The sequence below is a fragment of the Impatiens glandulifera genome, chromosome 2, assembly GCF_907164915.1.
Source record: "Impatiens glandulifera chromosome 2, dImpGla2.1, whole genome shotgun sequence".
Classification (NCBI taxonomy): Eukaryota; Viridiplantae; Streptophyta; class Magnoliopsida; order Ericales; family Balsaminaceae; genus Impatiens; species Impatiens glandulifera.
In genome coordinates this window covers 67,871,970-67,895,261 of record NC_061863.1, presented here as the reverse complement: position 1 = coordinate 67,895,261, position 23,292 = coordinate 67,871,970, and the positions used below count along the sequence as shown (strand labels likewise).

The window sequence follows — 23,292 nt, the reverse complement described above, 5'->3', positions numbered from 1 at the left end:
TTTTTGTTTTTATCCGATATATTTTATTAATATATTTTACATCATAAATTTATAATAATAAACAATAATATTTAAATAATCTTTGTTTTATCACACTGTATTATTTTATACAATGTTTATTTTGTGTATTACCGTATTGTATTTGTATTTAAATATAATTATAAAAATATAAAAAATATAAAATATAAAATACAATAATACATACAATGTACTTCATGAACTAAAATAATACATAAATATAAAAAAATAAAAACACTACAAAATATGAAATAAATCATCAATATTTAATAATTCGATAAATCAGTATTGCTTTCTCCAATAATATTGAAATATTTATTAAATGTATTAGTTTGAAAGCTCTTTTAATTTCTTCAAAATGTGGGTCTGTTCAATTTCAAGTTTCAACATATGCAAGAACATCCTATGAGATCTTTTATATAGCTCACATCTTAATTAGAAGAATTTATATCTTGATATAAAAAAGTTTGAAATAAAAAGGATCACATCGTACTTCGATATAAAAAGTTTGAAATAAAAAAGATAACATCGTACTTCAAAATGGATTGATTGATCATTTGTAAGAAGAATACAGCAATTTCAAAATTTGTAAAATTATCTCATTTTTATTTGTACGGATAATTTTTTATTTCAATGTCAGTATATTTTTTAATTTGTATATTGTAATTTTTGAATTTTTATAATTAATTTACAATTAAATTTAAAATAATTAGGTGATATTAAAATATTATTGTGTAATTTATAAAAATTTTATAATGAGATGATATTAAAAAGTTGTAAAAGTTGATGTATGAAAAAAAATTATTTTGGGTTTAAGAATAATTACTATTTGATTTGACATTTAAAAAAAAAAAAATAAATAAATATTTTGATTGAAGTTGTTCTTTAGTTAGATAATAAAAAAACATTTTGAAACAAATGTTTAAATGTCCAATTGATTTTGAGCTTAGTCCAAATCTATAACATAATTTTTTTTAAGAACAAGTGTGGATAATTTGATAGACATATATTTTTGAATCTTATTTTATATACAATTATGCAATTTCAGGTTCTTGGTATTTTTAATATTTTATGAATATTTGAGTCTTATTTATCATTCACAAATTGTGTATTCAATGTTTAATAAAAAGACTTAAAATCATAGTTGGGCTTGGGCGGATCCACCTTTTAATGTTCTTGGGCCGGTCCAAAGAGCATAGAACCGGCTCGATATCAAAACCTTGAAAGAAAGAAAGAAAGAAAGAAAGAAAGCAGTGACTGACTTGTCTGTCAAGAGAGTCTTCTTCTTCTTCTCTCTCTCTCTCACAGATCTCTTCTCTCCAAAATCAGAGTTTTCACACTTATTACAGGCAGGCAGGCAGGCAGGCAGGCGGCAGGCGCATCGCATCGCCAGCTGACTGTGGAAACCTAATTTCTCTTCTCCCTCCTCCTCCCGTGAGTTAATTCTACATCTATATCTCCTCTAATTTGTGTTTCCATCGATTTTGATTTAGATTGCACATTTTTTTTTTGGCTTTTATAAATATATATCTTAATTACATTAATTGTTGATGCAATTCCCTGCTCGTACGAATCTAGTTTTGATCGCCGCCGCGGCATACAATATTAATAATAATAATAACGGAGATGGAGGATGCCTTAGAACAATGGAAGACCTTCATTGAGCAGTGGAATGTTCAATTGCAGCAATGGCTTCGTCAAGCACAACTTTTTATTCGAACCCTACCGCCACTTCAACTCTACGCTGCTATTGCAGTGGTCTTACTCACCACATTTCTCCTCTTGTTAGGTAATAATAATAATAATAATAATAATGTCACCAATTTTCACCAAAATTCACCAACCCCCTAGATAGATATATAGATGCTTTTTTTTTTCATGTCTATTTTGCAGCACGCTTCTTCAAGCGTACCAAATCGAATACCATCGTTCTCTCTGGTCTCAGTGGAAGTGGAAAAACTGTTATTTTCTACCAAGTAAGCATACATTTTTTTTTTTGGGGGGGGTTCATTACAAAATTCTTCCTTATCATGATATGTTGTTCATTGCCCAACTAACTGAAATATATTAGTCCCACTTGGAGACACTTCAATGTGTGTGTCTCATTTTTGTATCTAAAACTTTCATTACATAATTATACAGTTAACTGTTTCTGAAATTGTAGGAATGTGGACATCGCTGTTCCACTCTATCCCTTGTTTATTCCTCTTCTTGGATGTCATCTCATCAGCTTTTTATCATACTTTGTGTGCTTATCATTGTTTTACTTGGTTTATGAATGAATGTAAATCTCACTATTTACAGCTAAGAGACGGCTCTTCCCATAAGGGTACCGTGACGTCTATGGAACCGAACGAAGGAACTTTCGTGCTTCATTCTGAAACGCAGAAGGTGGGAAAAAATGATCATGAATTTCATTTTACGCGTATGTTTGAAAGAATTGCTTCTCATCTTAATAATCATTGCATGTTAATAATGCCCAGAAGGGGAAGGTTAAGCCTGTTCACGTTGTGGATGTTCCTGGGCATCCCCGACTTCGTACAAAACTTGACGGAGTCTTGGCTAGAGCAGCTTGCGCAGTCTTTGTGGTTGATGCAGTTGAATTCTTACCCAACTTGCGTGCAACTTCAGAGTAAGTAAATAAGTTTCTAACACATATCTTTGTAGTTTGAGAAATGGGCTTGATGTTTTATATGCACAATTTAGGTATCTCTATGACATCTTGACGATGGCAAGTGTTGTAAAGAAGAAAGTTCCGATGCTGATCTTGTGTAACAAAGTGGATAAAGTGACTGCACACACAAAAGAGTTCATCCGAAAACAACTGGAGAAAGAAATGTAGGAAAACAGTCTCATTTTTCGTCATCCTATATATATATATATATATACATACATATGTGTATGTAGTTAACTGATAAATTAATTCCACAGTGACAAGCTCCGTGCTTCGAGAACTGCTCTATCATCAGCAGATATTACTAATGAGTACGTGCTGGGGGTAGATGGTGAATCTTTTGCATTCTCACAGTGCCTCAATAGAGTGGCTGTTGCAGAAGCTTCCGGTTTGACTGGAGAAATATCTCAGTTGGAGCAATTTATCAGGGAACATGTGAGTGCCTGAATCGAATGAATCTTGAATGTTTTGCTCTCTCTGACGGATATGGTTTGTTTTAAAAATGTATTATTACTTACTACTTCAGAAGAGGCAAATGAGCCAAAAAGAAGAAGAAGAAGAAGAGGGGTTAGAACTAAGAAAGCCTCTTTGTTTGAAGTTTATTTTGAAATTTGAAAAAAATGGTTTTAGGTTTGGGTAATTTCCTGATATTCTTCTTATTATTTGTTTGTTTGTTTGTTAGTCTTTTAGCTTTTTTTTTTCTAAGGCATGTTATATAGTCGGGGTGTTATTTTCTTGTGGTAATATTATAATTTGAAGCAGAGTTTCTTTCTTTATGGTTGGTGACAGAAGTGACAACAAGGGTAGAAGATGCGATTTGTCTTCTTGCACTCTCTAATTTATTATTGTTTTTTAAATGATATGTTTTTTAAGTATTTATTATATCCTAGTCTTCTCGAGAGATCTTCTGCGAGCCCCAGACAAATTCTGCGCCTAGTTAAGTGTGCTTGCGGCTATCTGTTTAACCCTATAGGAATAGTAGGTAGTGTAGCATATTGCATGATTAACATATTATAGTATGTTGTAGTAATTGAGCACCAATCTAAGTAAGTATGTATTTATATTATATTAGTTTCTTATATATGATTTCAAATGCATATATATAATAATAATAAGAAGAAGAAGACTCCTTTCTCCCTCAAACAAAACAAAAGGTCAGAATTAAATCTTGAACCATCCCTAGCTAGTCATCACACCCGACCGACCTTCATTCTCTACCCAGATCCCCTCCGGATCCAAATCTCAGCCTTAATTGGGACATGAGTAGTCCATATAAACATTTTTATAAGTAGGTGATTACTGTCTATTACATAATATATACATTATCATTACACAATTAATATTAAACTAATTAACTTCACATGCATTTATTTGCTACTAATTGTCTAATTAATTATTTATATTATCTAATAATGACATCTTATATAAAACTTTTTTACCATGATCATTAAAAAAATAAAAACAAATTTCAATGCTTGTGTGCAATTAGTCGAGTACCAATAATAATAATATATATATATATATATATATATATATATATATATATATATATATATATATATATATATATATATATATATATATATATATATATATATAATTAAGTGGTTTAAGGGAGGAAGCCTCCCATCCCAAAAGCATCTTGACACTGCTGTTATCAATTTTTTTGGGTAAGTTACTGTCTTAGTTAAAATTAAAGCTAGCTAGTCAGATAGTGTTTTTAATTGATATAAGATTTTTAAAAATTATTAGTTAGATTATAGAGTGAAGAGAATTTTTTGTTTTTTGAATTCATTCATTGTAATTTTATATAAACAAAAAAAGAAAAAGAAAAAAATAGTCATAATCATATCCAGATAAATAAAATACGTGCCATTCCACTTTTTTTTTTTTTTTTTTTATATATATATATACAAATTGTTCTTGCATTATTGCATTAGTAGTTTCCAAAAGGTTGTATTTATTATTTTTGGAATAGAAAGGTGTCCTAACTTATTTGAAGTTGAGCATCTCAATGTGGCTAAATTAACCTAAAGAGATATATTCTATAAGAATGATAAGCATGCATTCCTTTTACATTGTAACTAACCAATATTGAGAATTGATATGTAGTGTACTCCTTTAATTAACATTTTGTGAAAGGAAATTGTAAAATGGGTAAAGCTCTCCCAGTTTAGACATATGTACACAACTGTGTGTTGATTTGTGAAATTATAAAATTGACTTGTAATTTCAAATTTGATTCCTCAATTCCTCCTCCAAATAATTGATTTATTCTAAATTATTAAAAAATTAAGAGGGAGAAAGAGAGTAGAAAGAATTGAAATGAAATGAAGTAGAATTAGGAAAAGAATTGATCATATTTGTACAAAATGAGACAAAAACATCCAAAATTCTCTTATGTTGGTTGACATGGGCCTGCTTGCCTGTCTGCTATAATAATAATAATAATATTTGATTAGTAAAAAGTTGTAATTAGTTATTGGGGGTGGTTGATTTTTGATTTGGTGAAAGATTCCTCCTTGCCCCTTGGCTGTTTCAGTTAGTTGTTGTGTTTTACTTTTGTTATTATTGTTTTTAATACAAATTCAGAAGTAAACAAATGACATAAATTAGAACAACATTAATTCAATAAATATAATTAAATGAGAAGTTTGTAGTAGGTAGTTGTTTTTGTTTGAAGTCTTCTACTTGGCATGGTTTTAATTAAATTATTTTGAAAATAGAAAACAAAAAGATCATAGCATGGTTTTAATTAGGGTTTAGTTAACAAGGGGGAGAAGGCTAAAAAGCAGATCCGTGAGGTTGGGGGGTCTGGGTGATGATGGATTGCTATTGTCATTGCTGGCCACAAATAAAATAAAATAAATGAAAAATCACCTTCCTTTTCATTTCTGATATATTATGTGGTGGTGGTGATAGTAGCATAATAACAACAAACAAGTGGCGACAAAATAATAAAAACCCATTCCTATTTCCTAGCATAGATGATTTCTCAAATGTCAGTTAGAGAAAAATCTCTCATGACAATCCAATTCAATAAAGAATTGTCATCAAATAATTAAGGCCTATCAATAAATAATATATTAAAATAGAATAGAATTTCCTGGCCATTATTAATGGGAAAGTAGACAGTTTTATTAAAATCCTGTGAATTTAATTAATTAATTAGTTGTTTCTCGTGACCTTCAAACTTGCAACTTTTCTAATTCAGCAATCAATAATATAATAATTAATTCATGTGCAACCACCATCTTCTTTTTTTCTACCAAAATCTGGAATTCCAACTTTTTATTTTATTTTATATATTAACAAAAAAAAGAAATAAATAAGTAAATAAATAAAAGGGTTCACGAGAGGAGAGAGAGAGAGTGGAGGAGGGGACTGCTGCTACTAATACAAGTTCACGAGAGCTTCTTCATTATAAAAATGACGGCTTGGAATGTCACTCTCAATCTCCTGTATGTTATATAAATAATATTTGCTTCACTGTCTGTTGTCAATGTGTTCTTATGTCCATCACAGAATGAAATCCACCAAATAAATAAATAAAATAAATAAATCAAACTGAAAATACAGAAGAGCAGGTATTCCATTCTATTCCATTTCATTCTATATTCATGTTATTATAAAGTCATAGTAAGTAGTAATAAATAAATAGCCTGAAATTTCTAGTAAAATATAATAAGCTTGTTTGGTTTCACAAGACTTGCATTGCTGCACAAAAATCATTCATTCATTCATTCATTCATTGAAATGGTGTCTCATCACAGCCTTAATTAAATATTCCTCCCAACACATGAACACTCAATAATCAATCAAGACTCACTCCCTTATTATTCAAAGTACAATTTAAAGGCTTCCCCCCCTTCCTCCACCCTTCAATATATCTAATCTAATCTATGGGCAAGCACGGATTTCTCCTCTTTTCTTTATAACTGAAATTTCTATAATAATAATAATAATAATAATAATAATAATATGAGTAGCTCAGAGATGTATGTATGGACACAATAAAAACAATATGATGTCCAAACAAAGTTTAGACTAGACCACGCATACCATCTTATCTATCTATCTATCTATCTATTATCTATCTATTATCTATCTATACTGGCTGGCTCTCTCTAATAACATATATGGTTTTTCATGCCAACCACATATATAGTCCAGACAAAATACCCTGAAAAAACCTGGCTAGTCAACTTAATTGATCCCCATCTCTCCCTTACTCACTCACTCACTCACTCACTCTCCTCCTATCAGTCGGTCTGGTCTCTGTATGTACAAACAAAATACAACAAATACATTATTTTTTTTAACCCCCAAATCCAAGATTTTTATATGAATTCACTCATCTCCAATTATAAACCCATAAAACAAACATCTCTAGGGCAGGCAGGCCAGAGTTGGTTGAGGAAAAAAAATGTAAGTAGTAAACTATAATAATAATAATAATAATAAGTAAAGTAAGGTATGAGAGAGAGAGAGATTGAAATTGGTTAAGAAGACAAAGTATATAAGTAAACTATAGCCCGTGAACGTTGCATGTGATCACAAAGAAAGAAAGAAAGAAAGAAAGAAAGAAAGAATGGCCTGTTTTATTAATCAGTACACCCTTTGACACTTATAGACCTACTCACGTGTGTCCTTTTCCATTTTACCAAGAGTGCAACACTACTACTCACTATACACATATTATTTATTATGTCACTCACTTTCAAATCTTTTTATTATCCCACCACCCCATTTATAATAATACTAATAATCATCTATCTATCTCAGAAAATACATTCATTCATTCATACATAAATAAAACTCTACAAATACGATCAAATAAGATTTTCAACACAAAACTCTCTCCTAGTCTTAATCATATTAATATATCATCATGCTTTGCATCAAACAACCAAAGATCATCAACCAGCACCAATAATTATTAGTCTACCTAATCTCTAGCTAGGCAAAAGATAACACTTTTTTACCAATCAAATTTGATCAACTATATATATATATATATATATGTATCATAAATGCAGAAAAAAAAAAAAAGGTTCTTGAAACCAAACACAACCACTAACTGTGACATACGGGCACTAATGAGAATGCTTGATAATGTCCCTATTCCAAATTTTAACACCTTTATAGAATGTCTAACTGTAACAAGCTGGACTGGACTATTTCTTTTTCTTTCTTTCTTTCTTTCTTTCTTTCTTTCTTTCTTTCTTTCTTTCTTTCTTTCTTTCTTTCTTTCTTTCTTTCTTTCTTTCTTTCTTTCTTTCTTTCTTTCTTTTCATAAACAAATAAATAAAACCACCAGTTGAAGGCTCAAAGAGATGAAGCTCATAAAAACTCATGGCATGTTAAACTCATGGATGACATTTAAACATGATCAACTGGATGATTCAAAAGCAGCAGCTAAAGGCTTCCATGTGAAGAAATGGGGACCAGCTACATTAATTTTAAACTGTTACCCTATGAAGTTATTCAAATATATATATATATATATAAAAAAAAAAAGAGAGAATGAAACATAAATGAATAGCATATTAACAAATTATATTTTATATGGCTCTTGTATAACCTCTGTAAGCTTTTTAGTTGCTATTTAAACCAAACCATCATGAATTCTCTAGCTTATGCATCATCAAAACTTGTCTCTCTCTCTATATATCTATCTATCCTCCCCTGACTTCCCATCCTCAACATTACACTGAGAATGGAGACATTCAGTTCAAGAAGGTTCACATTTATGATTATCATATCCTGCCTTGTTTGGTCATCATCTAATATGGGCAGTTGCAATGCAAGAACGGGGAAACAATGGGGACAAAAAAACAGAGATGATACAGCCACGTTATACAAGAAGAAAGGAAAGAGCCATGGAAGCACTCACCAGAAAAGCCATGGCAGCCATAAGCCAAACACAAAACCTCCTTCTATAACAAACCCACCATCTTCATCTGTACCCAGTCCAAAGCCCAACATTCACCCTTCCCCGCCAGTTGAAGTTCCAGACAAGGTCCCTTCAACTGTCTTCAATGTGCTAGATTTTGGTGCCAAAGGAGATGGGACTAACGATGACACTGAGGTAAGTCTTTCGTTTTCTTTTACAAGCCATATCATTGTGAATGCAAGTCATATAACTGCTTACTGATTTAAAACTCCCAAAGCAAGAAGATGCAGTCGCACATCCATGTCTGTAAAACACTGATAATTGAGAACTCTATGCTATAATAGTTTTATAAGGAACCCATAATTAAACACAAATTCCAATTTTTACTTCATTGGCTGCTTTAAATGCATGTCATAGTCTACTTCAATATGTTTTTGCCAGGTTGTATAGAATTGGTATAGGTGGACTAATCCTACTTTTTGGCATCTACGTATGAAATCCACTTGTATTCAACCAACAAATTTTTTACCCACTTGTATTCAACCAACAAAATTTATACCCACTTGTATTCAACCAACAAAATTGGATATGAAAGTATCGATAATGCATGGTTGGAGAATTCTTCTAGGCCATCCATATCAACTTTTATTGCAACAGATTCAACCAAATAAAGTACCCAAGCATATGCATACGGTTATACCACAACTAAAGAATGACAAGTAATATATGTAACTTTAATGTGAATCTAATGCCTCGTTAATGAATAAATCTGAGCATTGAATTTTGTCAAGTTTATTGAATTGTATGTCTAGTAAACACACCAGAATAATTTTTTTTTTTAAAAGTGAAAAAAGACATTAAATTAAATGCGGAGGACCACAAGTGGACATGCAAATGTGAAAAAGGGGCCCACCAAAATGATTCTTGTTACGGCCCAGATTTTCAGTAATTCATAGAAACTAACAGCATATCATGAATTAGTAACCTTAAGGAGTTGTCCTGCTTTAGTTTCTTATTTTATGTTCAATATTTCAATTGTAATTTTTGACAAAAATATGACTTTTACTTTTGAAAACAAGCTAATTCACAATGATTAAAAAATGAGGGTATTGTCAGAAAATAGGTGAAATGCTATCAAGTTGCTAAGAAATCTTATACCGTGGCTCAAAACAGGCATTTCAGGCAGCATGGGCAGCTGCTTGTAAGGTTGAGGGATCAACAATTGTTGTTCCATCAGAGTACGAGTTTCTTGTTGGACCAATCTCATTCGCTGGTCCCTACTGCCAACAAGATATAATCTTTCAGGTAAAACCGTAAAAGTCATCATAATCTCAGCTAAAATTTCCAATGACAACAAAACTATACCCATTTCACATCTCAGTGTGATCAAACAAAGGTAATATAGCTAGGCACTTACAGAGCTCAATTGTCTTTGTGTCCTGGCAGCTTGATGGCACAATTATGGCTCCAACAGACTCTGAAGCATGGGGCTCTGGTCTATTGCAATGGCTCGAGTTCACCAAGCTAGTAGGAATCACAATCCAAGGACAAGGCACCATCGATGGAAGAGGTTCGGTCTGGTGGGAAGGCTTTCCCTACAATGATCCTGTAGATGATGAAGCTGAACTAGTTATCCCATTGAACATAACCCTAGAAGGAAATTTCACATTGCCGGTAAATATTTGCCCTCCAATTTCAGATTATTGATATTCCCCAGCATCATAATATTTCCTACAACTAACTTATGTGTTTGACAGATGAACAGTTCATACGAAGAAAAAATGCCTAGAATTAAGCCAACTGTAAGGAACATTTCATATATAGATCTAAAATTTTATTTTGGAAAGTGAAACATTTTTTCGTTAAAATTGCATTTCTACTCTACAGGCACTCAGATTCTATGGGAGTTTCAACGTGACAGTCATGGGCATAACCATTCAAAACAGTCCACAATGTCACCTTAAGTTTGACAATTGTATGGGAGTTTCCGTACACGATTTGACCATTTCATCACCAGGCGATAGTCCCAACACAGATGGAATTCACTTACAGAATTCACGAGACGTGTTAATCAGAAGCTCCAACCTAGCATGCGGTAATTTGCTCAAATGAATCAATATTATTAACTAACAAAAAAGAAAAGAAAATATAAACTGTGGTTTACTTTCTACAGGGGATGATTGTATTTCCATCCAAACGGGGTGCACAAATGTGTACATACACAATGTGAACTGTGGACCAGGACACGGAATTAGTATCGGAAGCCTAGGAAGGGATGCGACAAAAGCCTGTGTCTCAAACATTACAGTGAGAGATGTTATCATGAAAAACACAATGAATGGTGCGAGAATAAAAACATGGCAGGTAAAAATAAAAACATGTTCAAAAGATGAGCTATTACGAATTATGAACCTATTGATTGATTGATTGATATGCATTGATTGATACACAGGGAGGATCGGGATCTGTGAGTGGAGTACTTTTCTCGAATATTCAAGTATCGGAAGTTGAATTCCCTATCATAATTGACCAATACTACTGTGATAAAAGCCAATGCAAGAACCAAACGTCTGCAGTGGCTCTATCGGGGATCACATTCGAAAGGATAAAAGGGACCTACACTGTAAAACCAGTTCACCTTGCTTGCAGCGACCACATGCCGTGTGTTGACGTGACGTTAACTGATATAGAGCTAAAACCTCAGCAAGAAAACTATCACATGTACGATCCCTTCTGTTGGCAGTCTTTTGGAATGCTCTTCACTCCAACAGTTCCTCCAATAGGGTGTCTACAGCTAGGAAAGCCGTCGAGCAATCAGATTCAGGGAGATCACGATTCGTGTTGAAATTGAGATTGAGATATAAAAAATAGATATCCTCGGTGGTGTACTTCTTGTTAGAGCGAGCGGTCGGAGTGTGTTTCCTGACCCCATAACACCATTAATGTATGCAGCATAGAGAAGTAAAAAGTAAATATAATCGACAGTACCAGAGTTTCAATTAAACATGTATGTATGTATGTATGCAAGTAGTAAAGCATTAATTAAGAACTATCTATCTATCTATCTATCAAGCCAGACTTGATGAAGGAGTTGAGTTCTTCCTCCTCCTCCTCCTCCTCCCGTAAAACCTTACAAAATCTTTGATAAAAGCAAGCCATAGCCCATAATTTTTACAGGTGAATGAAAGGTCGAAATGTTCTGTTGTAATCAATTTCAGTAGCTCAAGTTATGAATGATGATTTTCTGAAGAGGGCGCAAACCCTTAAAATAATGGGAGAAGCAAATGAAGCGATACAAACAAAATAATGGAAAATAGTTTAACCTAACCTAAGTAGGTAAAGCATGAGAAGCTCTCGCAAAAAGGCGGACTCGCGATGAGGATTCAGCAACTTCCCTGCGATAACAACGCTCGATGAGCTTGTCTTCTTCTTCGATGATGATGATGATCATCGGACTTCAGAATATGTTGTATTTTGATCGATTACAATGGTAAATTTGATAATATGACCCTAAAAAGAATGGTATTTTGATTTTTAACCTCTATAATAAATGTTTTGTTTTTTAACTTTTTTTTTTAAAATTTCTAAAAATACCCTCAATAACCTTTTTACTTTTTACATTTTTTTTTTCTTTTTTCTTTTTTTTTTCTTTTTCTTTTTTTTCTTCTTCTTCCTTTTCTTTTCTTCCTTCTTTTCCCTCTCATTTCCCCCATTTTCTCATTTCCTCTTTCACCACTTCCGACGATTCTCTTCCCCCCTTCCCGGGCAGCTATCTTCCTTCCCTTTTCTCCCTCTCTCTTCCCGGCGACAGTTGCTTCAGCCCCAGCCCCAGCCGCCGTTGCTTCCTCGAGCCCAAAGAGAACCCAGTAAAATTCTTTCGCTCTTCTTTTTCATATGCATATGTTCAATATGCATATGCATTCATATGCATTATCATTTCAAAACACATCTAGGTAATATGTATTCTCTATTTTTAGGGTGAATGTTTGTATCCGATCATTTAGTGATTTTTTGTGCTTGAATCATGTTTGTGTGAAATGTTGTTTATGGGTGTTCTTTGAATAGTTTTAGTTCTTTGAATAGTTAGGGTTGAAATGCTTAATCGAATTCTTTGAAAAGTCGAATCATTGTTTTGCTTCAATTCTCTGTTGTAAAGGGCAGGACAGGCGTGGGGCGTGGGGCTTGGGCTTGGGCGTGGGGCGTGGGTCTTGGGCGTGGGGCGTTGGTCTTGGGCGTGGGGCGTGGGGCGTTGGTCTTGGGCGTGGGGCGTTGGTCTTGGGCGTGGGCGTGGGGCGTGGGGCCACGTTATATGTATAACTAATTAATAAGTTTATTAATAAGTGTCAGACTGAAGATCTAAAGGTCAGGTGTTCAATCCACCTTCACTGCAAAAGTTTTTTTTTTCTATTGGAAATTTTTTAAACAGAGTGATGATATATATAAACATTGAAATGATTTTGATATGTATGAATTATTCTTTCAAAATGGTTGTGTGTACAACATTGAAATGATTTTGATATGTATGAATTATTCTTTCAAAATGGTTGTGTGTACAACATTGAAATGATTTTGATATGTATGAATATTTTTTCAAAATGGTTGTGTGTACAATTTTTCTTGGGCCAATACTCTAGAATTGTTTACGCTCATACTTATTTCGCTAATATTGTGGCTCATGGTGGTTGGGATGATTGGGACCACATCAATAACAAGAACAAGTATACATCTTTAATATACAAATCTTAAACATTCATGTACTTTTGATGCATATTATATTAATTGTTGAATTTTCTATATAGGACTGCCTTTTTCGGGGTGTACAAGTGTTATGGGCCTGGGGCGAATAATTAATTCAATTTCATTATTTATTGTGTAGTAATTTATATGTTTCATTGATTCTTTCATAGATGTTGAATTAGTATAAATAGAAATGAATGGTGTTTGTGTGACTTATAAAAATTACATTATAATCTTCTCAAAGTCATTCAAATAGAAAATTATTAAACAAGCCATTTGAATAATTAGTTTCTAAGTTTCAAACCTATTTCTTTTGTCTATGTTTTGGTTAATGATGAATTTTGTTTATGTTACGCACTTGTTGTTTTCTTTTGGGCAAAAAACAATTTATTTGTTGCTTTGTGCTCTCAATAATTTTAAGTAAACAATCTTTATATATACAAAAAAATACAAGATTTATAAGATATAAACGAAAGAATTGAGATTCCTTTTCAAGAATAAGAATGTATGTATAATATACATGATTTGCACAATCCCATTAGTGAATTCAATTTGTAAATTGTTGAGAGAAAGAGACAACTGAGAAAATAAGTACCTGACTTACTTATAATCCCACCCTTCCATTACACACTTCCATAACACACTGGAGGCTTTTCTCAAGTGCAGCAAATAGTACAACATATATATTACACAACAACTAGTAATTTGTTCAAATTTCTACTTCATAAAGCTCCATTTTGTGCTGCAAGTACAACAACAAAGCTCCATAACTGACCCTCAATTGCACACTGTAATATCTCTTTCTTTTTGCCAAAAACCAGAAGACTTTGTACATTTGCTGATGTTACATAGATATGTATAATAAAAGTTGTTATAGTCGATTAATGCAAGCACAAAAACAAGAATATAGATTTAGCAAGGTTCATCCTAGATTAAGATTACCTTTTTAGCTCATATTAGAAACTTAAGTTCACATTGGAGATAATGAGAATGTTGGGTATTTTTCCTATTTCAATTTTGTAAGTTCTGCTTCGCTGTTTCATTAATTATAAAGTAAAAGGCAAAGAAAAAAAAACTTCTACAATGAAGGTGGATCGAACACCTGACCTTTAGATCTTCCGTCTGACATTCTCCCAACTAAGCTATCCTCACTTATTAATAAACTTATTAATTAGTTTTATATATTGCGTAACCCCACGCCCAAGACCCACGCCCCACGCCCAAGCCCCATGCTCAAGCCTAACTATTGAAGCATGAGAACTGAAACAATCAACAGGAGAACGAACATTTAAAAAACACATACAGTCCTGCCCTTTACAACAGAGAATTGAAGCAAAACAATGATTCGACTTTTCAAAGAATTCGATTAAGCATTTCAACCCTAACTATTCAAAGAACTAAAACTATTCAAAGAACACCCATAAACACAATTTCACACAAACATGATTCAAGCACAAAAAATCACTAAATGATCGGATACAAACATCCACCCTAAAAATAGAGAATGCATATTATCTAGATGTGTTTTGAAATGATAATGCATATGAATGCATATGCATATTGAACATATGCATATGAAAAAGAAGAGCGAAAGAATCTTATTGGGTTCTCTTTGGGCTCGAGGAAGCAACGGCGGCTGGGGCTGGGGCTGAAGCAACTGTCGCCGGGAATAGAGATGGAGAAAATGGGGAAGATGGCCGCCGGGGAAGGGGGGAAGAGAATCGTCGGAAGTCGGGTGAAAGAGGAAAGGAGAAAACGGGGGGAAAGGAAGAGGGAAAAGAAGGAAGAAAAAAAAAGATAAAAGAAAAAAAATGTAAAAAGTAAAAAGGTTATTGAGGGTATTTTTGGAAAAAAATTTAAAAAAAGGTTAAAAAACAAACCATTTATTATAGAGGTTAAAAATCAAAATACCCTTCTTTTTAGGGTCATATTATCAAATTTCCCATTACAATAGATCAATAAATAAATAAATAAATAAATAAATAAAAAAAAAGAATATGGAGGATGAAATTACTGAATTAGAATCAATGAATGAATAAATAAATAAGGTTGAAATTCGGATTAATGACAAGAAAGAAAGTTGCATAATCCCATAAGTTGGGAAATTTGATGAAATGGCCCTACAAGAAGTCTAAATTCAAAAAAGGACACCCCTGGATAAATTTTGCGAAAGGAGCTTTTCGTCCCGCGAAATGTCCGTATTGTCCCTCGCGCACTCAATTTACCGCTTATTTGCGCGAAATATCACTCTCGCACTTTCATTTAAATCGTGTTTTTGAACTCACACGATTTAGATGAAAGTGCGAGAGTGATATTTCGAGTTAATGGAAATGTGCGAAATGTCACTCGCGCGTTTCGAGATAATGATATTTCGCGTCTTTCATCGTATATATATATTATATTTTCCTCCTCATTTAAAAAAAACTATTTCCTTTCACGACTCTCGACTCTCGACTCTCTCACTTTCCATTCACGAATCTCCAACTTCCAACTTCGTATTGACAACTCTCATCATCATCCAACTTCGTTCAACATGATTGATCAACTCAGGAAAGGGTCTCATGGAAAACCAATAATTCCTGAGTTGATCGATGATGTTGAAATATATATAACTGCAAATTCAATGTTTATGTCATTTCTAGACCTATATAACTAAAAATGTAACAAATTACTTTAAGATAACTTTAGCAAAATTTGTAAATCTATATAACTCTGACCATATTTGAAAATCTATAAATAACTTTGACGGATTTGAAAATCTATATAACTTTAGCTAAATTTGTAAATGAGTTTAAGATTCTCCACTATAACTCAGTTTTGTTACTAACATTAACTTGTAATTACCAAAACAAACACTTAACTTGATTAAAATATGTAACACTCTGTAGTATTAGTAGGTCTATTATAATATTTGGGTTTTATTTTTGTGACTAAGAGTAGTTTCAGTAGTTCTTCGACTAAAGTTTTTGTTAATGGATACAGATCCAGAAACATAACTTGTTTAAAATGTGTAATATCAGTGAGTCTATTCTAATATTTAGGTTTTGTTTCTAATTGTGTAACTAAGGCCTTGTTTGATCTTTGGGTTATTGAGGTTTTATCGGGTTTTATCCCAAATAACTTTGTTTTGATGAAATTAGGAAAAAATCAGTTTTTTAATTTTTATTACCAATAATACCCCTACCTCTCTTCTCCTCTCTCTCACAATACATTTTACAAATATATTAATTTAATTTACATTCAAATAAAATTTAAAATATAATATAATAAAATAAATATTAAAAATTATAGATATATTAATATTAACTTTTATTAATACATCAATTAAAATTTAAATGAATACTAATTTTATAATTATAATTTAAATATTATATAAGATAATATAGTATATTATAATTTTATTTATATTGTGTATTTATTTTATTTAATATAATAATATAAAATTTTAAATAAAATAAATCTTATGATATAATAACCAAAAATCAAGAAAATCTATTATAATATTTATTTAGAAGGATAATTTAAAGTTAGTTTATATCAAAAATAATAATAATAATTTTTTTTTTATAAATATTTAATTTAAATGAGATATATTTATAAATTAATTAATATTTTTATTTAAATATATTTAATTTAATTTTCTAGTATAATTATTCATTAAAATAAATTTAAATTTTAAATGGTATATTAGATAATATAGTTGGTTAGAATTTTATTTATATTTTGAATTTATTTTTATTTAATATAATTAATATAATTTTTTTAAATGAAATAATTTATTAATTTAAATTATATAAAAATAAATTTTATAATGTAATAAAATAAATATAAGATATATATATATATATTAATATTATTTTTTTATAATATAAAATAAAATATTTAATTATAGGTAATTTTGGTATTTTAATTTATAAAATGATTGATTTGATTTAGGATGTGATGGTTGAGTTTTGGGATAAAATCTGAGTTTATCCCAATAACCCAAAGATCAAACGAGGCCTAATGTTTTGTAAATTGATATAGATCTAGAAACCAAAAATAAAAATAATTTTTTTTTAAACATTATATTAAGTTCCCGAACATGGTGATAATGTTCGAGATAACCCTAATTATAAGATTATTATGTTCAGGAACTTAAATTTGTTAGTGTTGGAGTTGGATGTAGTTGAAAGAAATTAATTCTCCTGAAAATTAAAGTAAAATGATTTTAGAATTTGAGTTGTTCGAAAACATTGTTATTCGCCATTGAATGTTTATCATCTTCGAACTTGCTGAAGAAGATACTCGGAAGAAAAAAAATTGCCGATGTTCAAAGTCGAGAAAGAAGAAAGTTGAAGCCGCGGAGGAATGAAGAAGAAAGTCAAAGTTGCAGAATAAGAAAGCTGGAGAGGGAAGCGCATAAATCGAAAATGGAAAGACCGAGAAAAGCGCATAAATTGCTCTGATTAAGAATTGAACTCAAAACCTCCCGCTTACTAAAGGATGCTTTAACCAACTCATCTACAAAAGCTTATTTATTAACTTTTCAGGCTACTTTTTCTCATAATAATTAAGGAAATTCTTTATAATAAATGGGAACTTCAATTTAAAATGTAGCATATTAAAAGGGAATTGCACTAGTTGACGTTTTATGGAATAGAGGAAAGGAAAGGAATTGCCTTTCTACTTTAAAGCTTAGCCAAAAAGTTGGCCACAACTTATAATCAATCTCTCTCATTATATAAACTAGCATGTATCCCGTGCATTTACACAAGTAATAATATAAAAAACCGTGAAAAAAATATTACGGTAAAATTTTTATGGGCGGGTCAACTCAAAATCCGACCCAAATATCTATTTACTCTCACATATATCCAAATTAACCACAGCTCTCGACCCGACAATCCGGACACTTTAAAAATTACGCATCATTATATATATATAGATTAGTTAGTTAAAAAGTTGAAATTATATTGTTAAAATGTCACGCGTTTATCAAATTTTGGGTTAAATATAAAATATAAAGTGTTATTAGCCTAGTTGGTTAAAAGGTTGTATTTGTTTTGTTATGTTGCAAATTCGAACCATACCTATAACATTTTTTATTTTATTTCTAACCGTTTTAATTTTATGGGCGGGTCAACCCACAATCCGACCCAAGTATCTATTTACTCTCACATATATCTAAATTAACCAAAGCTCTCGACCCGGCAATCGGGAAACTTTAAAAATTAAGCATCATTATATATATATATGATCACTAAATTTAATTTTCAAACAATTAGAAGTTTGAGTTATAGCTAAGTTTTAAGTTAAAAAAATGTTATTAAGTTTGTTAATATATATATATATATATATATATATATATATATATATATATATATATATATATATATATATATATATATATAAAAGGTATATTTCTACCATATTATTTTATTTAAATTAATGTTTGAATGTAAAATTTTAAATAAATTTAAATATATATATATGTATATTTTATTCAAACTCAGATTCAGTGTACATTTTAAATAATTAGGTTTGAAAGAAGAACAAGTTACAGAATCCTCTACTTTGTTCATTTGATTTGATTTAATTGTAAATTGTGTTATATATACTGAAAGATGTTTATAGACATTTTTAATAACTTGTTGATTAAGTGTTATTTTTGAACTTTTATGCTTCTTAGACTACATAAATTATTAAATTTTATTCAGCTTGAACTAGCCTACTATTAGAGTTGTACGTGTTTGTATTTTAATTTATTGCTAGATTTAAACAATGTTAATTAATGTGTAAATAAATAAATATAGTTATATTTTTTTTTTCCTTAATAAAAGTAAAAATAACATTGACAATCCTATCAATATCCCAAAAATGAAAAATACATGTATGTGCCACATAAATAAGAATTGACCAGATCACCAGAATCAATCTTAATTACAAGTCAACAAACACAAAATTTCAATTTGATAAGGCAAATAATAATTGAGCACGATCAATCTTAACCACAAGAACTGATTATAAGAAAAGAAAAAAACATTTTAAATATTTCTTTATCAAATTAAACATAACTAATGGAAATTATTTGAAAACTAATATTTTTATAATGACAATTACTCTTCTTCTTCTTCTTGGCAGTATTCTTCATCCAGAAAATCTGCTGGCTCCAGGGAGCAGTTTTCTTCAAACAGATAAGATGCAGCTTCTCGTGATCCTCTCTTGGGATTTGTTGTATCGTTCCTCTCTATGACGGATACAATCATCGCCTTAATGCGGTTTTCAACATCTTCAGCTTTTTCTACTTGATCAATCTTCAAACCAAGAACAGAAAGGCATTCTTCTTGGAATTTCGTGTCACAAGAAGACACTACTAATCCAGCCACTGTTCTCGCCAGATCAGGGGCATAAGTACTGCAAATCTGAAGATTTAATTAAATTAATTAATTAATTAATAAAGATCAACTGAACTGATGGAAGATTTAATTTTATCCAAGGTAATTACCTTCTTTGCACGCGTACTGAGAAGAACCCCAGAATTTTTCTGCTTCAGATCAGTTAACGCAAGCTTAACAGCTTTCCCTGTGATAGATTTACCAGCTCGTGCCTTTTTCATGTCAGACGGCATCATGATCTTGAGTAGCTAGGTTAAGGAACAGACGTACGTACGTACGTACGTGGGTGATAAAATATAGAAATATATAGGATATAGCTAGCATAGAGAAAGCTCTTCAACAATTTCAGAACAAGGATATTCTCCTTCATGGTAATAGTGCAGCACAATACCAATATGGACATTTGGTGCCAAATTATCCCATTCCATCAATCCATAACCGTCTTTCTCAGTGATGCCTTTAAGTTTCAGTCCATAAGCCGCCCAGTTTATGATACTTAATGCATTCAGAGACCCTTGAGTGATTTCTGAAGGTGAAAAGTCCTCAAAGTATAATACCTGCAGGCAAACAGAACAAGAAATTGCTTAACCACAGAGTACTGTTGTCTCACATTTTGAAAGAATAATAAGACACAGACAGGCCTTGCTGCTTGATGAAGGGTTATTAATCCAAATAACCCTTTAGTCATTTAACTTATTGAGCAAGATAAAACAAATAACTTATATATTCTTCACTCTAATTACAATTGAATGTTCGGAAAGCAAAATAAGGATATTAATATTGACATTCTTTAAGAGATGGAACGGAACCTCTGTTCTTGTGTCATATCCTGTGCAGCAGCACTGTGAAGTTGTTGCCTCCAATATTTCACTGATTATGACAACTGCTTCTAAGACCATTCCAGTATTCTTTTTGTGTTCTGGAGTACAAACAGTCCCACTGCCAACTTTTAGAGGACATCTACAATAACAGTATATAGGATAGGTATCAAGAAAATCTTTCAAGTGCTAAATGTCACTAGTAGTAATGACTGATCTAATATAGCAGAAGAAGTAATTAAGCCAGTTAAAAACTTTGTTATCCAACAAAAGCTTCAAGTATCTATCTATTTGCTCATATTTCTATCATAGTCAATGGGGCATTCACATTTACTATGGTTTGAATGAAACTTTTTTTTTTTTTTTTTTTTTTTTTAAATTAGTCACTTGCACTCACCCACTCGATGAACATGAGACACATTTATCATCTAAGATATTCCCATGCTTCAAGACATAATCTTCAAAGCCAGATATCAAACGTTCAATGTTTGATTCAGATGAAGCAGCACATTCATTAGCTTTTAGTATCTGCTCACAATGTGATCTGGAAGGCCCTCCGTTATCAACGACTAGTTCAATTGCAATGTTCTGGAGAGGCACCATTCAACAACCAATTAAAGAGGCTACTTACAGGAAGAATAACATAACCTCAATAAATAGCTAGCTAGCTGGGACAGGAAATGGTCAAAGAGAGTAATTAGTTGATGGATATATAACTATATATAGCAAAGCTTTACTTACCTGAATCTTCAAAACGAGAATCTGCAAAAATGAATCACACAGGAAATTAGAGAATCTGCAAAAATATTGTAAGCACCAATTGTCAGGAAAGATGTTTTCAACCTTGTTAATGAAGCACTTGAGCTCCTTTAGAGCAATTCCAGATGTGAAGAAAGTTACTTCAGTTCCACTACAAGAACAACCATGCATGCATGTCGAGACTTAATTATCATCCCATCAAAACAAAACAAAACAAAACATACAATTAATTAATTGGAGATTAATTTGAAGAGTTGGATGAAATAATAATAAGTGTAGTAAACTTAATTAATACAATTAGTAGCTAGGAAACTTGACAAGAGTAGTCCAAAAACGTTTGAAGAGGTCATGCATGCCTGAAGTTTGTGCCATTCTTGGAGTTTGAAGGTAGCTTTGTTAGCCTTGTAGAAGAAGTTTCATTAAGATTCAGAGAATAGTGGTATATCTCATTGTCATTGATACCTGCAATTAATTAATTAATTAATGTAGGTAAATGGCTCCAAAAAAATGTTGGAAATGATCGATATACAAACAAATGGTGGTGTTTGTTGCAAATTAAACATTGGAATTTTGTGGAACTTACGGGTAGTTGTGAGAGACATCATTCCATCTGCAATGCAATTGATCATGATATGTAAATAGCTAGTTAGCTAGGTCATGGTTATTAATTATAAATGAGTGATTTGTAATTAATTACGTACCCCAGTTTTCAGTAGAAGCAGGATATGTTAATGTTGTGTATTTCAAGCAATTGAACTCTTCAAGAGAGCTGCCAATGCCGGTATCCGAAACTGCAATTACGTACATAATTAATATTGAATGAATGCTAGCTAGCTAGCTAACTGGTGTGAGAAGAAAAGTTACTACTGTATTTGGCATTCAAGTACATTAATGCAACCGCAGTATTAATTAATTAATTAATGAATTAATTAATTAAAGAGCTAGGCAGGCACCTGAGATTCGAAGGGAAGGATGACGATCATACTTGAGGACTACTACTACTACTGCAAGTCTGCAATAATGTTGGGTCATGCGACATCGTTGAGTAGCACAAGAGATTAACTGCAATGCAACAGATCCATATATATAAATTATGAAATCGAAGGAAGAAGTAGACGATCGATCGATATATGATGAATCGATCGATCGATCGATATATGATGAATCGATCGATCGATCGATCGATATATGATGAATCAATCGATCGATCGATCGACATTTAATTAAGTAAGAATATGTAACAACAACAGTGTTCTGCGCGCGCGCATGTCTAAACTGATCACGTACGTATTCACAGAGCTTCTGAACCGATGATACTTCCATTTTTGCGCGCCTCTTCTCAACGTAATCTTAATTAATAGTTAGCACACACACACACACACACTAATCTCTCTCACTTCAAATCTAAGCTAGCTATCGATTCCCTCCTACCCTACCGGGAATTGGTTCATGTCAATCAATCGATCAAATATATAAATACGTCCTCATACTCTTTTTTATTTTTAAATTTCACTTATTCTATTTTATTTTTTTCTTTATATTCAGGGTTTATTATTTATTACAACTGAGTAATTAAGTATTATCGTTTAAACATGAATTATCCTGATGATTACACGACCCACTTGAGATGGTAGAATGAATTAGCCTAGCTAGCTAGCTAGCTATTAAATAAAATGATTTAACTAGCTAGCTAATTTTAATCAATTAACAACCTCATTAATTATTAGTCATTCATTTCATTCCAAGACGTTCTAATTATCACATAGAAGAATTACGTACTTTTAATTATAATGGGATGATAGTGATATAATCAAACTCAATTTTGATTTGCAAAATATGTTTTGGTAGGAGGTGATAGTCTTCTCCTAGACTCACTCTCTTAATTTGTAGAAGAGGAGAGACGTTGAATTAATTAATGTTTTTCAGAAATTAATATATTGATCACATGCATGCATGGAGAAACATGAACAAAAGTAATCCAGATCGAATGAGTTGTTTATAACATTGAAAACT

The 23,292-nt window shown here is 31.6% G+C and overlaps 2 protein-coding genes and 1 long non-coding RNA gene across 3 annotated transcripts; 1 reads left to right on the top strand and 2 right to left on the bottom strand.

Moving 5' to 3' along the window:
* Positions 1–1,268: 1,268 nt before the first annotated feature.
* On the top strand, positions 1,269–3,466 carry LOC124926499 (signal recognition particle receptor subunit beta-like). The gene is made up of 7 exons (XM_047466734.1): positions 1,269–1,452; positions 1,597–1,807; positions 1,912–1,994; positions 2,323–2,409; positions 2,502–2,650; positions 2,725–2,856; positions 2,950–3,466. Exons 2-7 carry the CDS (start codon positions 1,645–1,647, stop codon positions 3,137–3,139), a joined length of 804 nt encoding a protein of 267 aa, XP_047322690.1. The 5' UTR covers positions 1,269–1,452; positions 1,597–1,644; the 3' UTR covers positions 3,140–3,466.
* A 4,563-nt stretch (positions 3,467–8,029) lies between these two features.
* On the bottom strand, positions 8,030–12,033 carry LOC124925334. The gene is made up of 3 exons (XR_007098307.1): positions 11,917–12,033; positions 9,747–11,510; positions 8,030–8,892 (listed from the first exon to the last, which is right to left on the bottom strand). It is a non-coding gene; the product is annotated as an uncharacterized LOC124925334 (long non-coding RNA).
* A 7,390-nt stretch (positions 12,034–19,423) lies between these two features.
* On the bottom strand, positions 19,424–22,705 carry LOC124925303 (type 2 DNA topoisomerase 6 subunit B-like). Its single transcript, XM_047465271.1, has 12 exons — positions 22,567–22,705; positions 22,233–22,341; positions 21,981–22,070; positions 21,863–21,889; positions 21,636–21,741; positions 21,364–21,430; positions 21,262–21,282; positions 20,918–21,108; positions 20,512–20,662; positions 20,063–20,259; positions 19,813–19,942; positions 19,424–19,729 (listed from the first exon to the last, which is right to left on the bottom strand). Exons 1-12 carry the CDS (start codon positions 22,600–22,602, stop codon positions 19,424–19,426), a joined length of 1,431 nt encoding a protein of 476 aa, XP_047321227.1. The 5' UTR covers positions 22,603–22,705.
* Between the last annotated feature and the right edge of the window lie 587 nt (positions 22,706–23,292).